Raw genomic sequence first — 26380 nt, forward strand, 5'->3', positions numbered from 1 at the left:
GTTTTGATATTTTTGTTTGTGTTCTCAGTTTTGGCTTGAGAATCAATTTCTCAACAATAGTTTGGGGTATCACAGCTATATATTTCAATCACTATCTCGACAAGACGTCTAAGGTTTATTTTTGGTGGAGGAATGTAAAGCTTCCAATATCACCTTGTAGGCCACAGATCTCTGCAAATTCCCCTACTTCTGATTTGCGCCGGTGAACATAATTCACAAAACTAGTCAGAGGACAAGCCTCTCCGGGGCCTGACTTGCACAACGGCAACGGCATAATGCCGTCGTTGATGTTGACTCGAACATAGGGCTCATCGTTTCCGGAGCAGGACATGCGCTCAAGTGTGACCCTTGCGCCCATGGGTAATATAGAAGAGATGCGCCACATGCGGTCTGCTACTACATGGGTCGTAGGAAGATGTTCCTTGTCACTTCCAAGGACTCCGAGAGTTGTAATCAAGGGCGCTATGTCACCATCATGGACGCTAGGGATCATATTAGCATAGATCTTCTTGACATAGATGCACTTATCTCACAAGCTGAAGAATAGGCTCCCAGCATCTGGCCCATCACGAAGCAATTCGGTGGTTGCATTCAACCACAGCCATCCCATTGCCCCAGAATAGGGATTGCCTGGCCCAGCACGATAATAATGAATCAAGTCACGGGCATACTCAAAGTGTTCCCATTCTTGCTTGGTAAACACCTCACACCAAGGGCTCGACCCTCGAACCATGATCTCAAACCCACACATTTCCTGCATCGCGTAAATCTCCGTGCTAGAGAGCCCCTTGAGGCCGAAGTTTCCTTCATGGATGAGCCGGTTTGCAATGCCAGGAGTATAGCTTTTCTGAAAACGCGCGAGCATTTCTTGTCCATTGTCATGACCATAGATGATATCTTCAAGGTAGTTGTAGCAGGTATCGCCCGGGGTAAGAGTATCTGCACCCCGCTCAAATGTTTCAGGTATGATCTGTAGCTCTGCTTTATCAGATGTTTCCCAATCCAGGCCAAAGAACCCGGAGGCAAAATGGCGGGCTGTTTCAATCACGCGGCCTGAATCACTTGCCCAGAGCCGTGTTTGGATATATTTGGGTATGAGATGTTCATATCGTGTCCGGAATCGGACACCTGTTGTGAATGAACTCAAGGTACCAGCAAACGGACCTGTACGTGTTAATTCACCAAAGTCATTCTCCGGATCGTCAGTGAGATAGGTCCAATTTTGGATAAATGCAAGGGATCCATTAAGAGGGTATCCAGTGTCATGCACGCGCCTAAGAAATTTCAAATGCCCTATATTCCATATTAGTATGACTATCAGACAGTCACATATAAAGGATCAGTGACTCACGATTGCCGACAGATTGCGTGGGATATCGTTCCCCATGCCGTGATAACTTTTTGACAATCGAATCAGCAACCTGGCTCTCTTAAGAAAACTTAGAATAACATCCCAGAAATCACTGTACATACCAAGTGCACCTGATCAATTGAGCAGCCTTCCGGAGTTTCAAGACTGGAGGCCACTCCATGGTGTATGTTTTTAATCCAGGGGCCATTACCCCCGAGGTGATGGAGAATATTCCATTTATTTTCCGACGTCTGTATTGCACTGGGAAGGGCAGATTGATGAGGATTCAACCATGTCTTCCAGTTCTCAGAGTGAAGGGTTATCGGCTTGTATTCCCCAGATGGTGATATGATCCCTGGGTTTGAAGACTGCGACGCGCGATTCAAGAAGGTGAGAACTAGAAGGGCTGTTATTAACCCAGCCAGGAATGATAGCGGAGGGTGAATTGGTGTCATGATCTAGAAGCCCATGGAGAAGCCCATCGCAGGGTCAAGAGAGGTGTGGGCGGAAGGGTTTGCCAAGACACCTTCAAACATCCGTTTCTATACTGTCCTGCTTTCATACTTTTATCGAATACAGCCATAGTTACATACAAGCTCAGTCTTCTTCCTCCATCTGAACAGTTTCGAAGAAAGAGTTCTCAACCCCCCGTTCTTGTTTCTAGCCAGCATTGTCGCCTTGATACTGGCTTAAAAGTTCCTGTGGGCCTATCGACTTCGGTTTCTTGAACTATTCCACGGTTGCCGGGAGTTGTCCAGCGAGACTGACTTGCGATATGACTTTCTTGGTATTGTAAAAGCAATCCAGCTGGCGTCTCACTTTCGAAATCGCACTTCATTAGCATATACAAACACCACATTCACCAAATACGGGGGGAACATATGTTTCCAATGTCCTCTGCAACCGGATTATCTTCACCTGCGATGCAAAAAACACGAAGCATATGCTGTCCACAGTGTTGAAAAGGTTACGATGCAAGTAGGAATGATGACCGGTACGACCGTACAATATAGATAATTTAACAATAGATTACCGAGGTGTTTAAGTCTGGAGATTCTCATTTGTGTGAGAATCTCCTTATATACCAGAAAACTCTGCCTTCAGCTAGTCCTAATTAGATTTCCCAGGTGATGAATCACTACGGTTGCCGTCATGGCTCATTCATGGCATAAACCATGGCCGGCCACCATAAATCTCAACACACAGCATATGCCAATTTCTATATTTGATCACTGAGAAAGCTTTTCTTCAACAATTTCATCCAAAGGATAGATCCTTGATTTACAGCCATGTATCTCTGTTCTTTCTTTAGATAGACACTCTTTCCTCCCCCGGCGAGTCTATCGATGTGTAAAGTTTCAACCAATCCGAAGAAAAGAAGCGTTTCGTAGATGATCTGTTATTTCTCAAAGAACGAATCGTTCAGCATGGTTTTTGTGGTCCCTTGCACTACTTTTGCCCAAACGGGAGCTTTCTCCGGTCTTGTCGAAGGGCACGAGAATACGTGACACGGCATGCCACACGGCAGGTTGAGCAACGGTTCACTAATAAGGCGAAGAACGACTTGATACCCCCCGGGTCTGATCTCAATATGAAAAAATAAAGACGTCTCTCGCTGAACCGATGAGGCTCTCAGTGTGCTTCTCGCAAATGACAGCATGACCACGACGCTCTCGGGGATGCTCTTTTGTCTGGTTCGAGATGAGGATATCGTACAGAAATTGCGAGCAAGTTTCATCTCTACCGTGAGATCGGATGCTCCAACATAGTGACAATTGGAAAGTTTGCATTATGTTCGCTGGGTGATCCAAAGATACTAGAAAGCATTTCCAATCCTCCCACCCCCGATTAGATATAGAGCACCGACACTGTGCCTTGCGAAGATATACGACTCTTCCCTGTAGTAGTACTCTGTGCGAGGGTGGCAAACAAACATTCAATGTTGCCAACTGGAGGCGGACTTGATGGCAACTTACCAGTTCTTGTGTGGAAGGGAGATAGCGTGGTCTTCTCTACTTGGGCTAGACATCGTCTGGGAAAGGACCTTGGAAATGATCTAGATAATTTTCATCCTGAGCGTTGAGAGCATTTGAGTCCGGAAATTTCTGGTGTCATCCCGTTCAATAAGGGAACGAGAACCTGCCCCGGTCGTAAGTCTCTCTCTCTCTTTCTCTATCATGGTGTTGGGTCAACCATGCTGACTAGCTAGTTATAGAGCTACACTCGATGGTTGTGTTGAGATATATTGTAACTCGCATTTTTCAAACATTTTCAATTTTCTCCGACTATAATACTAAAGAATGGACAGAAGGAATTAGCATGACACTAGCGAGCGAGAATGGGGTTAAGGTTGGGTTAGAATGAATGGCTTCGTGATAGACCATTCATCATGATACAGAACGTCATATAGTCCAATTTGATGACTGAAATCAACTGAAGAGATCCAGAATCCCCTATAACCATACTCAGCCCTTCTATAAACAAACTTAGCCAGCCATCCACCGCTATACAATCAAACCAAGATCACTCACCTTCTCAACCCCCCTTGTCATCGCTTTTCCTCTTCCGAAGAAAACATCCTCATACCTCCTCGCTTCGAACGGACAAGTCTTTATCACAACCTGTCTTCCCTTCCTCGTCCAACCCCTCACACTCCTCAAATGCGGCACAGCCCGTCCAACACCACCAGCACCTACCCCGACCATCGGATCCAGAATGAGGCTAACATCCAGATTGGCCGGACTGACAGACAAGGGATCATGCAGGAAATCCCCCTCGAGTCGGTATTCCTCTTCGAGAGCGAGGTGTTCCTTCTCGGGTGTTGTGTTGCTGCGGTCGTAGGGTGACTTGTGCGCGCCTACTTCGTCATCTGTGCCTGACTGGCATGTCTCGGCACGTTGCGGATTGAGGATGCATCGTTCCAGTAAGATTTCCTCCGTTTTGGTGAGGGGTGGGAGTTTGGTTTTGAGGGGGCCGCGTGGACTTTGGTGCATGCTTAGGGGGTGGGTTGTTACTAGGGGGCTGGTTTGGAGGGCTCGGTTGAGCGGTCTGAAGGCTTTCATTTCGTTTGATCTGATATTTGTTTCTTCGTCTTGCTGTTGAATTGAAAGAAAGAGGGCGGAGCGGTTGGAGTAGAGTTGAGTTGGTTTATAAGGTTTACCCCGGATTCTAGAGTGGAAATGACATCATGATTTCGTGGGAGTGTTTGCCAGAGAACAAAGTCATGAGGAAGACTGGGATAGGTGAGTTGTTTCTTGAATTCATCTATTATCGTAATCTTGGTTGGTTGTGTCGCCTGAGATGGCATGCAATGGCTGGTATATAACAGTATGCCACATCATATCGTCCAAGGTCATCCGCTTTTGCTTAACATCCCAAGAGAAAATCTATACAGGTCACTATGATTTTGTTTTAGAGTGAACTTTGTGATCAAATCTCAAGTGCTGTAGAGGAATCTTGGGTTCCGGTCGCCCATTTCCTGAATCTCCTCTTCCGTCAACGAGGATATCTTTTCATCTTCCAAACCTTGGGCTCTGCGCTTGTTTATAAAGCGATAAAATAACCCCATGGCACCGTAGAGGATACCTGCAAAGCCCACCAAGCCCAGAGTAACAGCGTTTCCTCGAACAAAACGTGGACCTTCTGATGTCTTGTATAAAAACGGGGACATGACACCACTGATGTTGCCGAAAGTGAGTTGCAGACCCGTGGCGAAGGTGCGCTTTCCGTATCGCGGTAGGTTGGTGGGTAACCAGGCAAGGGGCAATCCGACGGTAACATACAACCCCAATGCAACCATCAAAGCACCGAAATAGTGCACACCCGACGATGAATCTGAGATCAGGATTCCATATCCGACAACAGATATCACGCTAAACAGACAGACAAACACAGCACGGTGCTGAGTGCGATCACTCAGCCAGGCAATACCCAGGTAAACAATAGCACCCAGTGCATAACAGGGGATAGTCAAGGCCTGGACCTCAGGGGTTGACCAGTTGCCCATACCCTTGATTATAGTCGGCAGGAAAGTACTATACCCGTAAAGCATAGTGTCGACCCCAAACTGACCAACGGAAAATGCCCAGATCTTCCAATCCAGCGCGCCGTCCTTGACATCCGCCCAGTGGAACTTCTGCGCGGACTCGGTCTGTCCAACATGGCGACTGCGCCGACGGGCAACGAGTTCACGCTCTTCTTTGTCCAAATAGTATGCCGTGTCCGGTTCGTCTGCTAGGCCAAACCACGTGGCCACGCCGAGAATGACCGTCGGGATGCCTTCGATAATCATGATCCAGCGCCAGCCTCGGAGTCCACAGACGCCATCCATGAACCCGATCCCGTACGCGAGCAGGCCTCCAAAGGCTCCCGCGATGGCTGCGCTGCTAAATAGGTAGCCCGTGCGCAGCGCAATCTCATGCTTCCCGTAGAAGAGGGTGAGGTAGGTCATAAACCCTGGGAACAGGCCTGCCTCGACCACACCCAGTAGAATACGGCAGGCGATCAGGCCCCCATAGCTTTGGACAATACCGGTGAGGGTGGCGATAATGCCCCAAATGACTGAGATAATTGCGATATAGCGGGATGGCCTCAGCTTTTTGATCACGAGGTTAGAGGGAACCTCGAAGAACTAGTGGGGTTAGCGTGTGCTGGAGGGTTTGGGGTTTAGGGTTGCAGGGATCTGCGTACACAGTAAGTTACGAAGAGAATAGACACGGCGATCTGGTACTGGTCGCCGACTAGGCCTAGATCCTCTTCTAGACCGTATAGACGTGCATTGCCAATGTTGACTGTGTAGGTCGGTTAGGAATTGTCCTTGTGTTCCTTCAATGTTTCCAAGCTTGCTGGTTGGGATTGAAACCAGGGAGGATTCGGACCCGTCTGGTATCACTGACCTCGATCTAGGAAGCTGAAGAGATATAGCAGCACCACAAAGGGTAGGATGTGAAGATCAATCTTCCGTATCACCGTTCGCTCGGCCTGTTCCTCGGCCTGTTCCTCGGTGGGGACTGAGTGGGACTCTGTGTCTGATACTGGCTCCTGGCTGTCAGGGCCGACATCGACCTTGGACTGGACCATTGGATCCGAGAGTCGGCGTTTACTGCGAGAAAAGTAGGAAACAGAGTGTTTTTAAGGTTGCCAAGTGCCAAGCCAATGATCCCCAGGGATTCGTGACTAAGTCGAGCATAACTAACTTACTCAGTTCACGGTGTTGTTAGTTCGTGTCTAAGTTGTCGGGGGACTTTCTAGACGAGCAGTATTGCCTAGGCCTCATCTGACTAGAAATCCGCAATCCCGTACTTTTTTTTTCGTACTTCGCCTTCCCTTGGCAGTTCTAGACTGTCAGACTTGCTCTCTCTCAAGGGGCCGGAACCGGTCTAGCCAGGTGACTAAGCAGCTTCGGTCATATTCTGCAGCAGAGCCATCTAGGAATCCAATATCTCTCCAGCTTTTGAGAAGTCCTTGCACTTCCCCCTCCCCCCTCTTTCACGGTGTTTCAATCTCACTATGAGCCTTCACGCGCTGCGCGACAAGGCTTCATATTCAGCTCCCTAATTTGCTAGTTCAACTCTTTTGCCCTGATCTCCGAGAATCCCACCCCCCCCTCTCTCTCTCTTCCCCCCCCCCCCCCCCACAATCAGAATCATCCCAAAAAATTCCCCAATTAATTCAATCCTTCCAATACTTCAATGGCCACCCCTCCAACTTCTCCCATCGGGGAGTTAGTTCTTCAAAAAACTCTCGACGGCCACACCGGTTGGATCTGGGACGTCACCCCATCCCCCAATGGTGAAATCCTCGCCTCGGTCTCGAACGACATGATGATTCGACTCTGGAACGCCGGAACCGGGCTGCAACGGGGTGCCGCCAAAGACAACGGCCACTCCAGCTGGGTCCGCGCCGTGCGCTTCTCGCCGATGGGCCGACTGCTCGCCACCGCCTCGGACGATATGACGGTTCGCATCAGCGACGCCAATACAGGCTTCACGTATCGCATGCTCAAGGGCCACACGGGGAAAGTGCGCGCGGTCGAGTTCGCCCCTGATGGACGGACGGTGGCCTCTGCCTCGGATGATTCGACCGTTCGGTTATGGAATGCCAGCTCGGGCGCCCTGCTGAAAACCTTCTCCGGCCATCTGGGCTGGGTGCGAGCTGTGGCGTACTCGCCCGATGGGAAGATGCTCGCGTCCGTGTCAGACGATAATTCGGTCCGGTTATGGGATACGGCGTCGGGGAGCCAACTGCACCAGATGAATGGGCATTCCGCGTCCAGTCGGGCGGTGTGCTTTTCTCCCGATGGGAAACTGGTGGCATCTGGGTCGCTGGATAAGACGGTGCATATTTGGGATACGGCTTCGGGGGCTCTGCTTCATGTTCTTGGTCATTCCGGTCCGTTGCGCTTGATGACTTTCTCGGGGGATGGGAGGTGGATGGCTTCTGCGGCGGATGACTTGACGATTCGGGTGTGGGATGCGTCGTTTGCATGTGTGCGTGTTTTTACTGGTTATTCGGGCTGGGTTCGGGCGATTAAACTCTCTGATGGACACATGGTCGTTTATACGTCCGATGACATGACCATCAAGATCTGGTCATAGATCTGGTGGTGATTTTTCTTGTTTTTTCCTTTTTGTTTGAGATACCCATCGTTTGTTTAATATATAATCCTTCACGTCACTGTCTATTCCATTTCCATCAAGGTGTCCACATCGTTTGGGACTAGTCGATGTGATAGCTCTATACAGGTAGCCAATAGGGTAGATGCTGCTCTCTTGGGTCTCAAGACCTCGGCCTTTTATTTGTTCGGAAGAAGGAAACTATTTGACTAGTATCAAAACAAGTTTTTGGAACGTGTTTAACGTTCCATCGCTTACAGTAGTCTCGCAGTCCAGACTGAAGTAATGAGCCGAGCAAATGCACGAAAGGGGACCAGTCAGATATCACGCTGACAATCCGGAGTAACAAATAGACCCTTTATCCGAGACAAGATTTCTATCAGGGTATTCCGACTCCTGGAGAGTAGAAGCTTATAGTAGGGAGGGCAGGCGGGTTTGGTCCAATAGTTGATAGTATAAGATACACTGTGTAATATCGAGAGAAACAAGTTCCAGGTATGCCCAGGTGAAATCTATCAAGTGGAAGATCAGCACAAGATATCCAAGCATCCACGTTGACGTTAACCGACAAAAGAAATGAAGCTGAGCGGACCTCGGCCCCCCGCATCAGCCCTCCGAACCCCGGGGAAGCTCAGTCAAGCTGACTCAAGCTCACTCATTCTCCCACAACCACCTTCGATCAAGTGACCTCCTGTATGACACAATGTCCGGCAATTACGGCAGCTATCAGACCGAAATCTACGGCAAGGGTGCCCTAATGGGCATCTTGCCCAGCGTAACCACCGACCCTCGCCTACTGGAAGAACAAGCGCAAAAGGCCCTAGGAGTGCGCGCGTTCAATTATGTTGCCGGCGGTGCGGGAGAAAAGGCCACTATGGACAGCAATCGGTTGGCTTTTCGTCAATGGAAACTGTGAGTAGGATTTCGGGGCTCGTACTTGATCTTGACTGACCACTTTTTAAGAATCCCGAGGATGATGCGCAGTGTAGGATTGTATCTCGGTCTACTGAATACTATCTTGAATGCTAATACTATGACGAGCAGATGCATGAACAAGACGTTTCAATTGAACTGTTCGGCCAGAAATACGATACTCCCCTGATCATGGCACCAGTGGGTGTACAAGGTATCTTCCATGAAGACAAGGAGACTGGTTTAGCCAGTGCGTGCGCAGAAGTAGGTGTGCCTTATACGATGAGCACAGCGAGCACGAGCACAATTGAAGAAGTGGCGACCGCAAGTAATGACGGGAAAAGATGGTATCAGCTCTATTGGCCGAAAGACAATAATGTGACACTGTCCCTGCTGAAGCGCGCCAAGGAGAATGGGTTCTCGGTGCTGGTTGTTACGCTTGATACTTGGTCCCTGGCGTGGCGGCCTGCTGATCTTGATAATGCCTACGTACCTTTTATCAAGGGGGTGGGGAACCAAGTCGGGTTTAGTGATCCGGCATTCCGGGCCAAATTCGAGAAAGAGTCTGGATGTCCGGTTGAGGAGGATATCATTGGTGCTTCGCGGGCGTGGCTCGGTGATGTGTTTGCTGGGAGTCCGCATGAGTGGGAAGATTTAGCTTTCCTGAGGGCAAATTGGGAAGGCCCGATTGTGTTGAAGGGAATCCAACATGTGGAGGATGCGAAGAGAGCTTTGCAGTCCGGCTGTGATGGGATTGTGGTTTCAAATCATGGTGGTGAGTTCGATTGGTCGTTCATGGCTGGGGGTTTGATGCTGATATGTTCTAGGCCGCCAAGTTGACGGGGCCATTGGATCTTTGGATGTTTTGCCGGAGATAGTCGATGCAGTTGGCGATCGAATGACGGTACTTTTTGACTCGGGCATTCGGACGGGATCGGATGTTATCAAGGCGCTGTGTTTGGGAGCCAAGGCGGTTCTGGTTGGTCGACCGGTGATTTATGGCCTCAGTATTCAGGGCCGAGACGGGGCCAAGCAGGTCCTCCAGGGTCTTTTGGCCGATCTCTGGCAGAACATGGGCTTATCAGGCATTCGCAACGTGGGCGAATGCGACCGCAGTCAGATTCGTAGAGTTCAGTATGGAGGAGATGTGAAGGCGATGATGTAAAGTGCCAAGTCACATGTAAATAATTCGTTGGGCCAGGAACCGACCCTGTTGATCAAATATAACTTGCTTTGGACACAGCTTCATGTCTGAACTCAACACACTCTCTCTTTCTATGCATTCATATTATCGATCTGCACTATGATTGCAGAGAACGAACCCGAGATCCACCCAACTTCAGGCGCGACGCTACTCCCACGACCAGTGGCATCGCTGATATCCCTAATCACCCAGTCAACCTCCCTATCGTTACGCCTTGGAACATTCTTTGGTGGGGCTGCCATAGATGGCGCGCGAGCTACCACTCTCACCAGCCTCGAGCTAAGCCGGGCCCTGGTGGAGGGCATCCTGACGAGAGCAGGACGCGACGTCGCGATCCGTAGTGGAGATGAACATGGCAGAACCGAGGCTGAGTCTCTGCTTGAGCGGAGTGTAGGAGAACCCATCCTGACTCTTCGTCCTGACTCCTTGCCCTGGCTAACCTTGCCTAGTTGGCAACCCTGCATTCAACCGTGACTTCGGCTTCGTTTTTCGCGGCCGCAACATTCCACTTCTCCTCGACAACTTTGGCATCCGTGGCCAATCTCTCTCAGGCTCTCTTGTCTACGTTGGATGCCATTCTTGGATCTACGGAATCATCCAGGGCTATTGCTGCTATTATCACGCTTATCAGGCGCGAGTTTAGATCTGTGGAGCCTGGTGCCAGTGCTGAAAAGATTGGTGTTGGCGATCTACTAGTTGGGTCTTTGGGCTTTGCCTTACTACAGCGATGGGGCAAGAAAAACACCGAAAGACATCTGCGCCAGAATGGCGGAGATGAAATTGTTTGGGATGTTGTCATCCTGGACAACGGTGCCCGAGCAGATGTGATCGGGTCCCATGAACTACAATTCGCCGACCCCAAGAATGAAGAGCTAGTACGGCCGGGCAACGCTTCATTCGTGGTGCCAGAGAACGGCGATGAAGCATTTGATGCAGTCAGGCGGTCCAGCATGACTGAAGCTTTGAACGGATCTCGTCTCTCTATTCCTCTGGATGGTCAGCAGCAGGTATCTGATGAAGACATCCGCGCTTATATCATGAGCCAGCTTCCTCAGGGTTGCCATGCATCTATCAAATCGGAAATTCTGACGGCACGAACCATCACTGTCGATATCTACGATGACGATAATGCAGAGATTGCAGCACCACCTGGAACAAAAATGGTGGAGGAAAGATTTCATCATGATGCTGATTACGACAATGTAACAGACGGCCATCGACGCTGCCCAAAGCATACAGTGGTATTCAGGACGGCTTTTAACAAATCCCAAAGCACTGAGCTACGACCTCATGGCAGTCCTCCCGGTGCAACTGAGTCCGATCATCCAAAACGATCGGCTGGAAAAGCATTGCCTAGTCTTCCATCAAGGTCACATCAAGATCGGTCGCGCTCGCATCCTGACATCACAAACGGGGGCTTTGATCATCATGTGACAAGTCCTGTCTCGCCGAGCGAAGCTCCCAAGCCTGCAACAGGTCGAGGATCATTCAGCAAGTTTGCACAAAAGGTCAAGCCACCTGGTTTTGAGAGGAGCGACACCAAGCGTCCAGTGAAGAAGCCATCCATGAAATCGCCCACATCCTCCACACTTCCTGTTCCTCGTCTGCCTCCCAGACCGGTAAAGGGAGCCGCAGCTGTCAAGGAGGCGACGGCACGCGAAATTTCTACCAGGCCCGATCTCAAGAAGAGACAAACAGAGCCTATGGACTATCGACCCGCGACACCTGTCCCTAATCGGGGCTTAAGGAGGTCACCGCTCCCTAGTTCTCCCCAAAAACAATCACCCCAGCAAGAAAATATCTCTCCGTCACACAATCCACACGTACAGAGAGGTCTACGAGGGCATTTCGCAGTGCGTGAGAAAAGTCAGGAATCTCTTCTCACTCAAACCGATGCTTTTTTCTCGCGTCGGACTTCAGATATGCGGCCTGGTTCACCTGCCACGTCTCGAACTCATGTTCGCAGTAGCAGCTCCATGTCCGTGAGTAGGTCCGAGACTGACGGGAGGATATCTGCAAATGACAACCGACCCGGTTCATCAACTTTGCATCACAGAAGTCACTCATACACTCCCAGTCTATACTCACTGGCGACTGCTGGGTCCGAGACATCCCTCATACTTGCCCATCGGCCTCGTAAAAGTGCCTACGGGGATACCGAAACCATTCAGGCGCTTAACCGTGACGGCCTAGTCCCAGGAATCTTCCCTGAAAGGCATTTTGTCCAGAACATCCGACGATTTTGCCGTTTCTCATCTGCCTCTTATGGTTCCAATGCCCTTAATATCATGGGAATACCAAGAGGCACAAAGACTCTACCAGCAGCCAGGTCAGACACCCACGAGCACAGCGCGTTCTCGGACCACGCCGGTCTTCCACCCTCAACAATCCTCCTTTCTTCCTTCGTCGATCCGGCTGGTGGTTCCAACGCAGCCGGCGAGACAGAAACAGGATTTCCACTTGTCCACTACCTCTCCATTGATCATGACTCCAAGGCCGTGGTCCTGACCCTCAGAGGAACATGGGGGTTTGAGGACATTCTAACAGACATGACCTGCGACTACGACGACCTAGAATGGCAAGGCAAGACCTGGAAAGTACACAAAGGCATGCACGCCTCCGCCAAACGACTCCTCGAAGGCGGCGGTGCCCGAGTAATGATCACCCTTCGCGCAGCCCTCGAAGAGTTCTCAGACTACGGTGTCGTCCTCTGCGGCCACTCTCTCGGCGGCGGCGTCGCCGCCCTCCTAGCAACCATGATCTCCGAGCCAAACCCCTCCCCGGTTGGCACATCCTTCGTAACAGCCTCGTACACACCCACCCCACGCATCCCCCTCCTAACAGCATCCCCAAACACTCCATCCAACCTCCCCCCAACCTCCCCTTTACCAATTCCAACCGGCCGCCCAATCCACGTCTACGCCTACGGCCCACCAGCCGTAATGTCCCCATTCCTCCGCCTCGCCACGCGAGGCCTAATAACAACAATAGTCAACGGCCAAGACATAGTCCCAAGCCTGTCCCTAGGAATCCTACACGACATGCACACTGCAGCAAGCAGCTTCAAGGACGATTCGACAGGCGCGAAATCCCATATCCGCCAACGTCTCCGCGAATCCCTCCGGCAAAGCATCATCCACAAGTTCTACGTGAACCAGCCACCGCTCGTCGTCAATGCGGGCGATGGCGTCGGCGAGGATGCTTGGGCGTGGAAGACGCTCAAGTTGTTGCGCGACGAGATGCGCGCGCCGAAACTCATGCCGCCGGGTGAAGTCTTTATTGTTGAGACTATGCGGGTCTTGCAACGGGATGCGTTTACGGTGCCTGATTTTGTGGGAGATGGGTACCCGCGGCTTGGGAGGCCTGCTACGCGCGTTCAGATTCGGTTCATCAGGGATGTTGATGCTTGGTTTGGGGAGTTGAGGTTTGCTAGTGGCATGTTGAGTGATCATAATCCGGCGAGATATGAGACTAGTCTTGCTGCTTTGGCTAGGGGGGTTTTGGATGAATAGTTTAGGTTTGGGTTGGCTTTGGGTTGGATATGATATGATATGAATGTGGATACGGATATACATGTAGATATGGATCTGGATATGATTTACGAGGGCTTATAGAGTGGACAATGGAGACACGGTCTGGCTCATATGGAACGTTGGGAATGACATATGTGGTGAGGCATTTAGGGCTCAGATAAGACATGATCGCCATGTGAAACTTTCATGTGAAACTACGGCGTCTAAACCAGACAAACACGACCGGTTTACCTTTGCACTACTACAGAACTCGAGGTTTATAATGTTCCCAGCACAAGTAGTCAATCATAGAATATACATTTCGAATCATAAGTTTATATAGTGTATAACGCGATCCCCATCCAAGAAAAAAACCAGGGGGAATCTTCGATAGTAATAAAAGGCAATCAATCAAAACCAAGATCCAGGGTATCACGGCCTCACAAACAACGCCAGTTGAAACAAAAGGAACACCACCCATCACAATTTTGACGAAGGAGACACATAACAAAGAAGAAAACAACAGCGAATCGAGGGAAGGTCCCAAGATTCCCTCTCCATAGCAGCGCTGCTCTAGACCACCAGTGCGGTGGCAGTCGCTGAAACGGGCCGTCCAGAGTGACATCCACGCTCGTGGCGCTTCATGTTGCTCCGGACGGAGAAGGCCTTGCCACAGCCGGCGTGCGTGCACCGGAAAGGCTTCTCGCCGGTGTGCGAGTGGGAGTGGATGCGCAGCGAGGAGGGGCGCGAGAAGGCCTTGTGGCAGGTGCGGCAGATATACCGGTCGTGGTTTTGCTGGTATGGTGCTGCCGTCGACGGGGGAAGTAGTGGTGGTGTTGCCAGGCCGGGGTGACGGGGGAGATGAGGGCGGATGAGGAGGTGGAGTTGGAGTGGGAGTGAGAGTGAGAGTGGCCGTGAACGTGGTGGTGTTGGGTTTGCACCGTGGGCATTGGGGCTGGCACTGTCACTGGCGTGGCTGGGTTGAAGGTTGAGGCTGTGGGTGGGCGGGTGTAGTACATTGGTTGGTGGTGTTGCGGGGCCTCCACTGGGGATGTGTAGGAGGAGATGCTGGGGGCTGGAGAAGCATAGGGCTGGGCGTTGATGTGGATTGAGCTGGTGCTGGAGATTGAGGAGCGGTGGTTGGATTCCTTGGTGGTCACTGGCGAAGCGCGGCTGTGACCGTTTCCTGAGCCTGGGCGGAGGGGTGGTGTTGGGGGCATCTCATAGTGCCGGATGTCATCACGGTGAGGTGAGAGACGTTGACGCTCTATTTGGGGGGTCAGTAACGGTTTGAATACAGTGCTGTTTTTCCCAGGATGCTACTCACTGGCTGAGTGCTGGCCATCGGCACCCTCAAGGAGGGCAGAGATCGAAGGCAGCGAGCACTTGGGTTCCTCGACTGGTGGAGACAGAGGAGCCGAGCGCTTATAGCTCGAGTCCTTGGGAGTATAGACAGGGTAGGAGAGGAGGTTAGCGAGATCCATGATGGGCGGAAGTGTAGAAGTCTAGATGGCGTTTCACATGGGGGAACACACGAGGTTTATAGTGAATGATCGCCGGTAAATTCCCTGATTTTCTTTATTTTTATGAGACAGTCCGTTCCAAAGCTTAATTTAATTAATTTCATAATTCCTAACTGGGAATTCACCATGAATTATTCTTTTCTTTTCGGAGATTAACGTGGGGAATGACGATGTGCCTCCTTCTCCACTGGCCGCAGCCTATCAACTGCGTGGGATGCGCACTAGCCCCAATGTGGGAGGTAAAGACCTCGGCTACGGCTAGTGCAGATCCTCTCTGCTTACCTGTCACATCGCCCCATAAACGGTGATCTGATCGGCGAACTACATAGTCGGATGGGAGAGAGAGAGAGTAAGAGTCACAGTCCAGGATAGAAAGAAATCGTCCCAAATTATGACATGTCGCGCCTCTTTCCATCCCGTCGCTTTCTCTATGAAACCTGGGGATGACACGGTTCAGGAGATCATTGTCGCGTGGCTACGGGGAACCAACGGCGCAGGGATCCAAAGGGGAAGGTGACAAAGAAAACCACTAACCCGATTGGGATCCCCTCCGTAACCCGGGGGCCAGCGGCTCTAAGCGCTGAGAAGGCCTCGCTTACACAAACCTTACAATGCATGAACTCAGTACGAGCATACAGGATACATCCTGCCTCCAGTATACTGTACTGGGTACAGTACCGCAGGCGGTACCGTACGGTGGTGGCCACCATCCCATACGGTAGGGACGAGTCGCTCATTCCACGAGACTAGCAGGCCAGGATCGACAGGCTCATCAGATAGACTCTACCTGATATCCAAACCTCGGCATTTACCGCTGCTTATAGAAGGTGACAAGGTGACAAGGCCAGACCCTGTCCTCCTGAAGATCCTCGAAACCGGATACGATCTGATCGGCGTTCTGGAACACTCGGGAGGGCCGTGCTCGGATTCTGCACGATCGGGGATTGGCCGTTAGAGGGGATCCGCGTCCCGGCCTCGTGGAAGCGAGCTCCACCCTTTAGCCCTTTTAGCTGGGATCTTCCTTTTCGGCTCCTCCCCCAACGAATATCGTCAGTTGGGATAGTAAGGCAATGGACTCGTTGGAGCAGACAGGAGTACTAGTACTGGAGGCGACACTGTTTTCTACAGGCAAATTTCTGCGCCCGGTCGACTGCATGTGATAACTCAAGCGGCATCCGCGAGGCCCCTCGGGAGGATCCTGACTGATCGACCCCCCTTCATGGTCGGTCGGCACTTGTTCGGTTCGCCTATTCTGAACTGAGTCTGGTGCCGGTCTGAGTATTCCACTCGCACTGATTGGAGCGTGCATCCGTGGTTCTGTCTAGGGTAAATGGCTATTCCCCTTTCTCTTGTCTTGCAACCGTACTCCGTATATTAAGGAATCTCATCTCCCATAGTTTCCCGTCTGAGAAGCTTTACGTGGAACTCTATGATGAAACCGGGAATACGGACTTAATGTGATCCGCCGGTATAGACTTTTCCTGAATGTTAATTGAAATGTTAATTCAAAGGTTGAGCTCCAGATCCCTTCCGTACTGTTCAAATCTACAAATTTCTGTTTAAGGGGCCGTCACACACGACTATTGCATCTACGTACGCAATCTGCTTTTCCAGTCAATAGTAGGGACCGAGCTTCTCACTCAGGGTGATCGAGCTATCCCCTTTCAGCCATAGATCCGGGTAGGCAACGGAGTCAGCCGTGATCGCTGATCGTTGCTCCCGGGGCACTGGGCCCATGCCACGCGACTGTCTCACCCCCTTTCCCAGGATTTTCCAAAACTTGCCGGGACTAGTATACGGTCGAGAATCAGTGGGGCTGGGATTCCACGCGATATAGAACACATGGTATCCCTTGAAGGGGGCTGATGGCGCATGGCGTGTATAGCGCAAGGGCCGATGGCTTGAAGATGTGTACAATGGGGGAGTGCAGAGTGCCGATATATGACCAGTCGACTCCGGTTGCCTTGCGTAAGGTAAGGTTACCGAACACATGGCACTTGCATTGTTCCATGTCCAAGCGCATAGGCTATCACAAAAGACCACATAACATGCCAATGCAGTGACGACACTCGACACACAGACCGGTGTTTAAATGAGACGCCGGAAATACTTAACCTTTGATCGGCGATTGGTAGATCCGATCTTACGCTAGCCCCTTTCGGAAGGTGCGGACTGGACGCGGGATGCATCTGAGAGAATGCCCCCCTTGGCCACGGTCGAATTATGATTTCTTTGCTTTTTCCCTCTCCCTTTTTTCTTTTTTCTTTTTTCCTTTTTTCTTTTGATTATGATTTCACGTGGCATTGGAGCCGAATCTGGCATCAAGCCCGATGCACCTCCGATCATCCGGGATATCTCACATCATTTCGAGACATATTTCTTTTTTCTTTTCCTTTTTTTTTATAAATCAGGTTGGGAATTTGGGAATTTGGGCATTTCCACAGAATTGATCGGTGGATTTCCATGTGGTTTTCTGAAATAGACCTGTCATCCTCCTTCCTATTCGGAGGGGGTGGATCAAGATCCAGGGATAACCGCTGGCCATAGCTCCTGTCCATGATCACCGCTAAGCGATGTCCGTTTGGGCAATGTCTCCGATGCGGTCCTCCGCGTAATAAATATTGTTACGCGTGGACTTCGTATTTGACCCCTTGTACACTATCCGGCAGATTGGTCGGGATGTACGGAGATATTGCATTATTAATGAAATATATTGGAGATGAATGTAATCTCCATGCAGGATCTAGGGCTGCCGAGTGGTTCATTCCCACCCACGGAATCCCGTACTGTAGTCTTTGGTCATACTTTACCTTGGTCATCTCGTAGCATACTGTACACATGTAAAGGTACATTCTAGGGTCATGATACTCGGGTTCGGATCGCATCTCGTATTTGAAAATCAGGGGGGGGGGGGGGGGGGAATGTAATAATAGAAGGCAACCCCAAACAAGCAAACATGACCCTCAATCACACCTGCTATAAGCAGAACTGACTGACCCAACGAGGGGATGATCGACGGCGATCATCTACAATCTACGGAGTACGGAGTACATCGACAGGTATTCCACATCCCAAACGGCGGATCTCAAAAGAGACAAGAAGGGGGGGGGGCGCTTTCCTGTCCACGGACTCGGGACCGAGACAACGACCTCAATAATCCAGGGCCGAACTGCCAGACTGGGGATATGGACCGTGGGCACTAGTGATCGAACTGTACGTTGGAAGCGCACTAGTCGTAGACGAGACGGTAGTAGCGGGGGAAAAGCACGGAGGATGGGCATTCGGCATGTCTTCACCCCGTGAGACGGTGAAACAACGACCTGTTCGTCAAGGGCCAGTCGATCACACAAATTAGAGCAGCTTGAGCCGGGATCCTACCGACCGCACCAAGTCCCATTTGGGTATAAACCCCGTGTGGGATCAGCCGTGGGGAAAAGGGCTTGTCTAGTTGCATGGCATTTGGTCCAATTGTAGCCTCGGCGAACTGACCTGACTTCTTTTTTTTTTCTTTTCTTGCATGGAATATAGTTTGCCTGGTTCTGACATGCCTGACTATGGACTATTTTAGGGAGGTGATATTGGATCTATCATCATCATCCCGTTCAATGGTCTGCTCTTCTCTTTTTCGACACCTCGTATACGTTATAGGTTATACGGAAGATACGGACTTGGACTCCAGAATCGTCTTGCATATCCGGTCGATCTGTATCACTTATTTCTCGCTTACAGACGCATCTCTCGCCCCTTGAAATCTTGGAATCGTAGAATCTCATGATCCGCACTCCACTTGCTGAAACATCCCTGTAGACCAAACCCCTAGTGAGACTGGAGATTGCTGACACTGGACTGACAAACCATCGACGTCTTTCATGTGTTTATTTAAGTTCACCATTGATTGCGGGCTTACCTCTTCGGGTGCCGTGCTGGGAATCCATCCAGCCACTTCTTTGTTGCGTGGCTTGGGATAGCATGATTCATGCTTCGGCCTGGATTCCACAGACTCCCAACGGTTTTATTCATGCCATGTGTTTCCTTGGCTGAATCCTGGCTCCTGGCTCCCGGATCCGGTGGCGGACGCTGCATTAATTAATATGAGCGATTAACAGTGCTCCGGACTGGAGGTTGGAGTGTGATATCCACACGCTCATGCATGCGGACTCCAATTTTGCTCAAGACTGAAGCATTCAAATGGCACTGTAGCAGATGCAGATACAGATACAGACAGATACCAATGCAAATGCACATCGCGAGGTCTGATCATCCAGCCTGCCAGCCTACATGTACAGTACAGTACCGCCTCAAACCACATGCAGTTCGGATCCGGATCACGATCCAGTCTTATACGTGTACATGCACACTTCGGTGACATAGAACAGATCCCTACAGGGCCTCCAGACCAATGCCATGTCCATGATCGTCTCACGGGGCATGGCAATAAGCACCCTCAAGTCCTCAGTACGGGATGCCTCGCATATGCATAGAGTTTACTGTAGTCCAGACACACACACACACACACACACACACACACACATACACATACACATACAGTACACACAGATCACCAACCCCTCTCCACCAAAACAGCAGGTGATTCGGAGGCCAGTGAACCCTGTCAGACACCGAGCGCTAAAGGCAGATCCCACGCTGATCGAATGATTTCCACGGCCTTGTTTCATGCCGGCAATGGGTTCTTCCCTGGTACCATGATTGGTCAGGTATTTTGGTGGTAGACCTCGTTATTACATAGGTTGCAGGGGTTGCACGCATTGCGTAGGCGATTGGACCTGGGTCTGGTAGATCATCCCACCGTTGCATTGTGATGTTGAACACTGTGGCGGGGGTTGCGTCTACAAGTATATATCTCTGCGTGGAGTTTCCAACATGGATCTATTGGGGCTGGGTGATTGGGTGATTGAGTGGACTCTGCTGGATGTGCATATGTCGACCTCATTTTCAAGAAAGATACGTAGATAGTGATGTATGCACTATGCAGTGTATACATAGGTCAGCCAAATACATGTAAGTTCAGATTTGAATGTCGGGTGTGAGATGGAGCGTGTGACGAGATCGAAGTTACACCTGGACAGAGTACAGAATAGTTGTCTAGCTATGTCCCAGTGGAAAGTTAATTGCTGTTCAGTTAGGCACTGGAATAGAACTGACCGTCTTCCTATCTTTGATCCAGGAGGGCCGTGCTAAAGCCAGTTCGCTTCCGAGGTTCGAGCGGTGTATACAGGGAACGTTTGGGGGCTTAAAGTCAAAAATAAAATCGCGCATTGGTAATATCACTGAGGGCTATCTTTCCAACTGTATATTGTATGATCATTCGTAGAATATTGAGCCAATGATCCCCATGGCGATCAACCTGGTGCATGTGCATGCTCAGCGTTAATAGACTGGGAGACTGGACTGGTGACTGGTGACCGAGGACGCCACATCCCGTAAATGCGGTGACTCAAAAGAGGAACAAGGGGAGACCACTCAAAGCTCCCCCAAAAAGCCAGGCAATTTAGAGTTGCTCTTAGCGAGATGCCCAATGTCGCCCAACGATTGGTGTGCAATCCTCCGGGGTGATCTGCGACGGAAACGCCCGCCGATCGACGGCCTGTGTGCCACGAGGATTGCTCTTCGTCCTCTCTCTTTGGCGCATAGAATATGACCTGTGCGGATTTCGGAGGAATGAATATCAAGCCTGGCTTGTTTGGTCGAATCGTCCGATCCAAGCAGGGATGTGAATCCTTTGATCGACTAAGAACTTTCTAGGCCGGAGCCCCCCGATGCTATTGAATCAGGGGAGGGAAACAAATGTCAGTGGCTGGGACATATCCACTTTGCACTTTGCATATCGGGTTGATCGACAAATGTGATCTCCGGTTAGAGCCCTAGAGGGATAGAGAGGGGGGGGGGTTAACCTGGTAAGCCCCAGCTATCTAACCCCCCCCCCCCCCCCCCGAGCACAGACACGGAGTGGCCGGTCTTGCATGGAGCCAGCGAGGAAAGAGAAAGAAGCCCGGAGCCGCAGTGTTTTGGATTGGCCCCATCCTAACGGAGGGGCAGATCGTGCGTGTGAGTCTCTGGGATTTGTAACCGCGGAATTTTAGGGTTCAATATTGTACAGGGTCGGTCAAGGTGGGTTTGCATATGGGTTCTTAATAGGTATCAGACTATGGTTGGTTTGCACAAGAGCGTATATGCACCGTGCTCCTGGCCGCAAAAAGTAACGCCGACCGTTGCCTTGTTTCCCGACCGAGAAAAGGCCGGCTTGGGTATCGCATGTAAGCACAGAACACGAAATTTCGTTAAGCGGAGATATCAACTTGGCTGTTCCCTTGGATTCCCCTCGGCGCCGCGCCGGGATTCCCCCTTGTCGCATTGATCGCCTTCATGTTGCGAATTGCCAGCTTGAAGTCGATCTTGCGATAGTCGTCGGGCATGTGCTCTCCACTGTAGATACAGAGTACCCGCATGCCAGGCTTGTAGGAGAGTCCGTTGAGTAGCTTAGGTGTAATGAGGAAGTACTGTCCACCGCCGCTACCACCGATGGGATTGCCCTCCTCGTCAGTTTCAGCATCCTCACTAGAGGCACAAGCAATATCTACCAAGCGGCCATGAACCATGCGCTCATTACGCGGGTCCATACCTTGGTTGATCTCATCAACGACACGGAACGGCGAGGCGGAGAGAGACTGAAGTGCCATGAGATAGAATATGGTACTCACGGCCCTCTCGCCGCCGGACTGGCGATGTGAATCCAAGAGCGACAGTTGCGCGTTTTCACGGAATTTGACATGGATTTGAATCGCCCACTGGTCAAAGTCGCACCCACCAACCTCGCCCTCGGTCTCAGGCTCATCCTCCACCTTGTCCAGAGTGACTTGACCAGCACATCCGATTCGATTGAAAGAATCAGCAAAAGCATCACTAATCTTCTTGATGAGTGCATCCAGCCTGGGCTCCCAGTTCTTGCGGATCTCATCAATGGCATCTCCATGTTCGGTGAGCTCGTTTTGAAATTGAGCGAGTTTGGAACGGAGCTTCTCAATTTGCTTCTCACGATCTTCGAATTCTTTAATTGTGTGGCTACTACCGCCATGGGTGAGTTCCAGACGGGCTTTTTCGGAGTCGATGTCAGCGTTGAGCTGGTCCATGTCATAATCAGCAACCCCTTCTTCCATCACTTCTTTTGCGTCCGGTTGATTGCGAGCCTCCCGGACAACGAGCTTTGCTTGTTGATTAACGACTCTGAGCTTCATCGCAGTTTCTCTGACAGTGACTGAGGCTTGATGAGCCTGCATACTTTTCTCCTCGAGCATTCTTGCACAATCATCGTTGCGATGTCGTAGGGTTTGAAGGTCCGAGGTTGCTTCTAAAAGTCGAACCTCCAGTTTGACGAGTTCCTCATATTCTTGACGGAAGGCTTCAACGGAGTCCTGCTTTTGTTAGATAAATACACGATGCGCAGACACTGTGAGTAGACCTACGGCATATTTGACAGTGGCCTCAGCCTTCTGGATGGAGAACTCGTCTTGCTTGTCCCGAAACTCACGAACTGTATCTCGTACCTTCTCAAACAGCGAGGTAATGTTTTCAAGTTTAGCCTCTTGTTGAGCTGCACGATGTTAGCTAGCTACATGGCCCTGGCCACGGGATACATACCGATTTTCTCGGGAATGGCTCGATACTGAGTATGGGCTGTTTGTTTTGTAGTCTTTTCCCTATCGATCTCATTCTATTGAATCCGTTAGTGACTGAACAGACGTGAAGAAAAAAAAGTGCAAATACCATCTCTTCTTCGTTTCGGTCAATATCTTGTCTGAGCTTCTCCATGGTAGCTCTCTCGGCTCGGAGTTGATCTTCAATCTCTCGCAATTGTTCTTTCCAGTTGTCGATGTTCTCCTGGTGTTGCCGCTTGAGACTGACATCTACAGGCTGTGACGTCCACATCTGAGCAGGTCTGATCTGTCGAACCCGGGTAGAAGTCGCGCTGGGGCCGTATTCCCTGCGTCGACTCACCTGATAGGTGTTCTCCCCGGACACCCACGAACTCAGTGCACTATTCTGCAATTGGTTGAAAACGTTCTCTGGAATATCTCTGACTCCGATGGGAGTGGAGTGTAGTAACTTTTCGCTGCATAACATGGCAATGACAGGCTCGGGGCCAGTGAGGAAATCTTTCGCCCATCCATCGAATCCCATTTGGCGAAGTTGATCGTCGGGCAAAGGGGCTTTCATACTGTCTAGTGGAATAGAGCATGTGCGGATACTGACATCATGAAGGCGCAGTTCTCCATTGAGCGCCCTCTGCAAGGTGCGGAAATCGTTCCGGGTCTGTGTAGTGAAGGATGTGAAGTCAGTCTTCTGAAGCAAAGATTCGACAGCATTGGCGAATTTGGGATCGGTGATCGAGCAAGTCACAATAGGAGGACCAAAGACTTCTTTTTCAAATCTGTCTTGGTTCTCAAGAAGCCATCGGTGAGCCTTCAGCGAATCGTGAGATGCATTTCCCAACTTGTGTTCTTGCTGACCGGACTGTGAATTGAGACGTTCCAGCTGCTGTTGGGCTTGATTGATTTTCTTTGTTGTCTCGTTGCCTTGATTAATCAGGGGTTGTCGTCGCTCTTTGATCTCTGAGGCTTGAGCTATGAGCTCGCGCTTCTCAAGTCGCTTCGCTCTCTGTTGTAAAAATGAGTGCGTTGTTCATATCAACTTGTACATGACTCTTACCAGGTTTTCGTTGAAGACATCTGGGTTGAAGTCAACAGGTTCTTCCTCCAACTTGCGTTGGAGCATCTTGATATTTTGCTGGGCATTTGCTGCTTCCTTCTTGTGCGTCACTCCAGTCTTCCTTTCTGCCTCAATACGACCCGCGAGGTCCTTGATCTTGCTGTCAAATTCATCAATTTGTGTACCTCGAGCCGTAGCAAGTCTGGATGCTCGTTCAACCGAATCCTTTCTATGGCTCTTCACATTATTCAACTGCTCAATATATGCTTCTTTGACGGTGAGTGCACGCAGCGCAGGCTCTAGATCCGCCTTGAGCTGTTCATGTTCTTGCTGCAGCTGGGCTTTAGTGACTTTCAAGACCTCCAGAGCCGCATGCCCTTCTTTGTACTCAACAATCGGGCGCAAGAACTCGAGAATTTCGATTTTTCTTTTGATCCCGGCTCTCTGGCGCATTCGCTCGACATCAGCCCTCTGCATTTCTTGACGATTCTCCAAATTCGCCAACATATCCTTGTCACCGCGGTTATCGATCTCCAGTTTCTTCTGCTTGCCTCTGAGCATTTTCAAGGCGCTATGCCACTCAATCATTTCCGGACCAGCTGCTGCCCTCTGCGTGGAGTGAAGAAGTTCGACGGGGGAAAGGGCAGCGAACTCCGCAACCTTGTCCTGAGGGAGGAATTGGCACAAATTGTCTACCTGGATGGCGAAGGACTGGGCGAGCTTGAGCACTTGTTTATTACTGGCGGACTCTCCATTAATCATGAATGTGCTCTTGTTCCCATCTCGTTTGATAGTTCGTTGAATGATGGGGTTACGACCCATCTTTGGGGGTCCGCAGAGTTCAATCTCGATCGTAGCCTCTCGGCTTCCGTGTTTCACGAATTCGCCCTGATCTTTGGCGCGCCCGAGTTGCTGTAAATGAGGTGCGATTAGTATAGTGGACATGCACATATGGATGCGTAGCGCCAGAATGAATCGTACCTGAGGTCCCCAGCCTAAGCCCAGACAGATCGCACAGACAAGCGTACTCTTGCCTGTTCCGTTTGGCCCAATAACCATGTTTAATTTTGGTCCTGGAAAAAACTCTGCCGACGTGTATGTGACAAAGTTCTGCACCTTAATGCGAACAATCGCGCCTGGCTTGTAGCCACCGGGACCTAGCCCTGGGTGAGGAGCAGGAGGGACTTGGGAGATGGACTCCTCGCTCTCCGATACCGAGCTTCCAGCTTCACTCCCATCTCCAGTCTCCGAGTCATTCTCTGATTCATTTTCATCCGCGGGGTTGAGGCGGGGGCGCTTGTTGCTTGATGATGAGGTGTACGCGGGTTCGTCGCTATCTTGATCTTCAGCATCTCGGCGACGACGCGAAACATTTGGTGAAGACATATTGGACAAAGTCCTCGAATCGACGAGGACCACTCATACGCTGTCGAATACCGTCTGTGATCGTCGTGAAGTGTCACAACGCGAGGGGGACGCGTCGGGGAAGATCAATACTAATCCTTATTTAGGAAAGCGGTGAAACTTCAACATATGGCAATAATCTGATGGCGAAGAGCTTCACCTTGATAGCAATCACCATGCCTCCTCCGAACGTCAAGCGGTTGGTTTTGACTGGAGCAGTCACTGCAATCACAATAACAGGCACGCTCTATGGTGCAGGTCTCAAAACCAATCAGGAAATTGCAGAGGTATGGCGATCACTTGCGGAGCTATCCGCACTCACACCGTGCATGTGGCTGACTCTACGATCAGACAGTAAAGCAACGCCAAGAGTCTACTTTCGATGAACAGATGAAAGCTTTGCAGGGAATGCGCTCGAATCTCACAGCTCGGAGAGGTATCCTCGAGAACCAAATCCGAGACCTTGATGCCAGGATGCTTGAGAAGCAACAGAAAGGCATTGGCGGAGACACATCACAACCGCCTAAGGAACAATGATAGATATGTCCTCAGTGCCCAGAAGGCAACTCATGCTCGAATAACATTCACCCAAGCCATGGCAAACCACCCTATACCCGCTGGTGCAGGCCTTAAACACACCTTGCATGTCGCTCGACACAAGACTGCCTTGATCCTCGAGCCCATATTACTCCAGCATAATTGAGAATCATCCACACCACAAGCTTAACGTTAGGCTGATCTCATTTGGGGTGAGGTAGTGACCTCCAGGCCATCCGTCCAACCGCGCTCAATGATAAACATAGCGAACCCTTCGGTCTCTACTCTTGAGGCAGTCCATTGATATTTGACTGCTTATATTTGATGAAACACGGAAATTGTATAATGTATTTGCCCAATCATCTGTAAATTGATATTTATTCTATCCCACCAATGTATATATATGCGTGTCTGTCCAATGAAAATTTTATCCGCAGCAGAAGCCATAGGTCCTTTTGTTTCTCCACCTTTGGATGATCCAGATAATCATCGAAGGCACTTGAAATGGAGAGAAACAGAAAGTCAAGCTGAGGTACTGCAAAGAGTACCACTGCCTCCACTGTATTTGCCTTCGAGCAGCAGGACAGCAAGAAGCATGC

At 50.5% G+C, this 26380-nt stretch overlaps 9 protein-coding genes across 9 annotated transcripts; 4 read left to right on the plus strand and 5 right to left on the minus strand.

The window, feature by feature from the left end:
• Positions 1 to 115: 115 nt before the first annotated feature.
• N7511_011106 (histidine phosphatase family protein) lies at positions 116 to 1806 on the minus strand (the record flags this gene model as incomplete). Its single annotated transcript, XM_057133483.1, has 4 exons — positions 116 to 482; positions 534 to 1293; positions 1352 to 1421; positions 1465 to 1806. 4 exons carry the CDS (start codon positions 1804 to 1806, stop codon positions 116 to 118), a joined length of 1539 nt encoding a protein of 512 aa, XP_056978771.1.
• Positions 1807 to 3816: 2010 nt separating this feature from the next.
• Positions 3817 to 4413, minus strand: N7511_011107 (uncharacterized protein; the record flags this gene model as incomplete). Its single annotated transcript, XM_057133484.1, has 2 exons — positions 3817 to 3825; positions 3883 to 4413. 2 exons carry the CDS (start codon positions 4411 to 4413, stop codon positions 3817 to 3819), a joined length of 540 nt encoding a protein of 179 aa, XP_056978772.1.
• A 374-nt stretch (positions 4414 to 4787) lies between these two features.
• Positions 4788 to 6430, minus strand: N7511_011108 (putative MFS transporter; the record flags this gene model as incomplete). The annotated part of the gene is made up of 3 exons (XM_057133485.1): positions 4788 to 5981; positions 6041 to 6141; positions 6247 to 6430. 3 exons carry the CDS (start codon positions 6428 to 6430, stop codon positions 4788 to 4790), a joined length of 1479 nt encoding a protein of 492 aa, XP_056978773.1.
• Positions 6431 to 7041: 611 nt separating this feature from the next.
• On the plus strand, positions 7042 to 7947 carry N7511_011109 (WD40 repeat domain-containing protein; the record flags this gene model as incomplete). Its single annotated transcript, XM_057133486.1, has 1 exon — positions 7042 to 7947. One exon carries the CDS (start codon positions 7042 to 7044, stop codon positions 7945 to 7947), a length of 906 nt encoding a protein of 301 aa, XP_056978774.1.
• Positions 7948 to 8668: 721 nt separating this feature from the next.
• Positions 8669 to 10042, plus strand: N7511_011110 (lactate 2-monooxygenase; the record flags this gene model as incomplete). Its single annotated transcript, XM_057133487.1, has 3 exons — positions 8669 to 8809; positions 9010 to 9652; positions 9705 to 10042. 3 exons carry the CDS (start codon positions 8669 to 8671, stop codon positions 10040 to 10042), a joined length of 1122 nt encoding a protein of 373 aa, XP_056978775.1.
• A 138-nt stretch (positions 10043 to 10180) lies between these two features.
• N7511_011111 (lipase family protein) lies at positions 10181 to 13593 on the plus strand (the record flags this gene model as incomplete). The annotated part of the gene is made up of 2 exons (XM_057133488.1): positions 10181 to 10471; positions 10531 to 13593. 2 exons carry the CDS (start codon positions 10181 to 10183, stop codon positions 13591 to 13593), a joined length of 3354 nt encoding a protein of 1117 aa, XP_056978776.1.
• Positions 13594 to 14166: 573 nt separating this feature from the next.
• Positions 14167 to 15077, minus strand: N7511_011112 (uncharacterized protein; the record flags this gene model as incomplete). Its single annotated transcript, XM_057133489.1, has 3 exons — positions 14167 to 14388; positions 14535 to 14860; positions 14921 to 15077. 3 exons carry the CDS (start codon positions 15075 to 15077, stop codon positions 14167 to 14169), a joined length of 705 nt encoding a protein of 234 aa, XP_056978777.1.
• Positions 15078 to 21415: 6338 nt separating this feature from the next.
• Positions 21416 to 25226, minus strand: N7511_011113 (DNA repair ATPase SMC5; the record flags this gene model as incomplete). Its single annotated transcript, XM_057133490.1, has 6 exons — positions 21416 to 22546; positions 22598 to 22725; positions 22773 to 22845; positions 22899 to 23789; positions 23841 to 24752; positions 24822 to 25226. 6 exons carry the CDS (start codon positions 25224 to 25226, stop codon positions 21416 to 21418), a joined length of 3540 nt encoding a protein of 1179 aa, XP_056978778.1.
• A 194-nt stretch (positions 25227 to 25420) lies between these two features.
• On the plus strand, positions 25421 to 25781 carry N7511_011114 (uncharacterized protein; the record flags this gene model as incomplete). Its single annotated transcript, XM_057133491.1, has 2 exons — positions 25421 to 25531; positions 25596 to 25781. The coding sequence occupies 2 exons, from the start codon at positions 25421 to 25423 to the stop codon at positions 25779 to 25781; spliced, it is 297 nt and encodes a 98-aa protein (XP_056978779.1).
• Between the last annotated feature and the right edge of the window lie 599 nt (positions 25782 to 26380).

The sequence above is a fragment of the Penicillium nucicola genome (assembly GCF_028828085.1).
Source record: "Penicillium nucicola strain IBT 29836 chromosome Unknown utg000011l, whole genome shotgun sequence".
Classification (NCBI taxonomy): Eukaryota; Fungi; Ascomycota; class Eurotiomycetes; order Eurotiales; family Aspergillaceae; genus Penicillium; species Penicillium nucicola.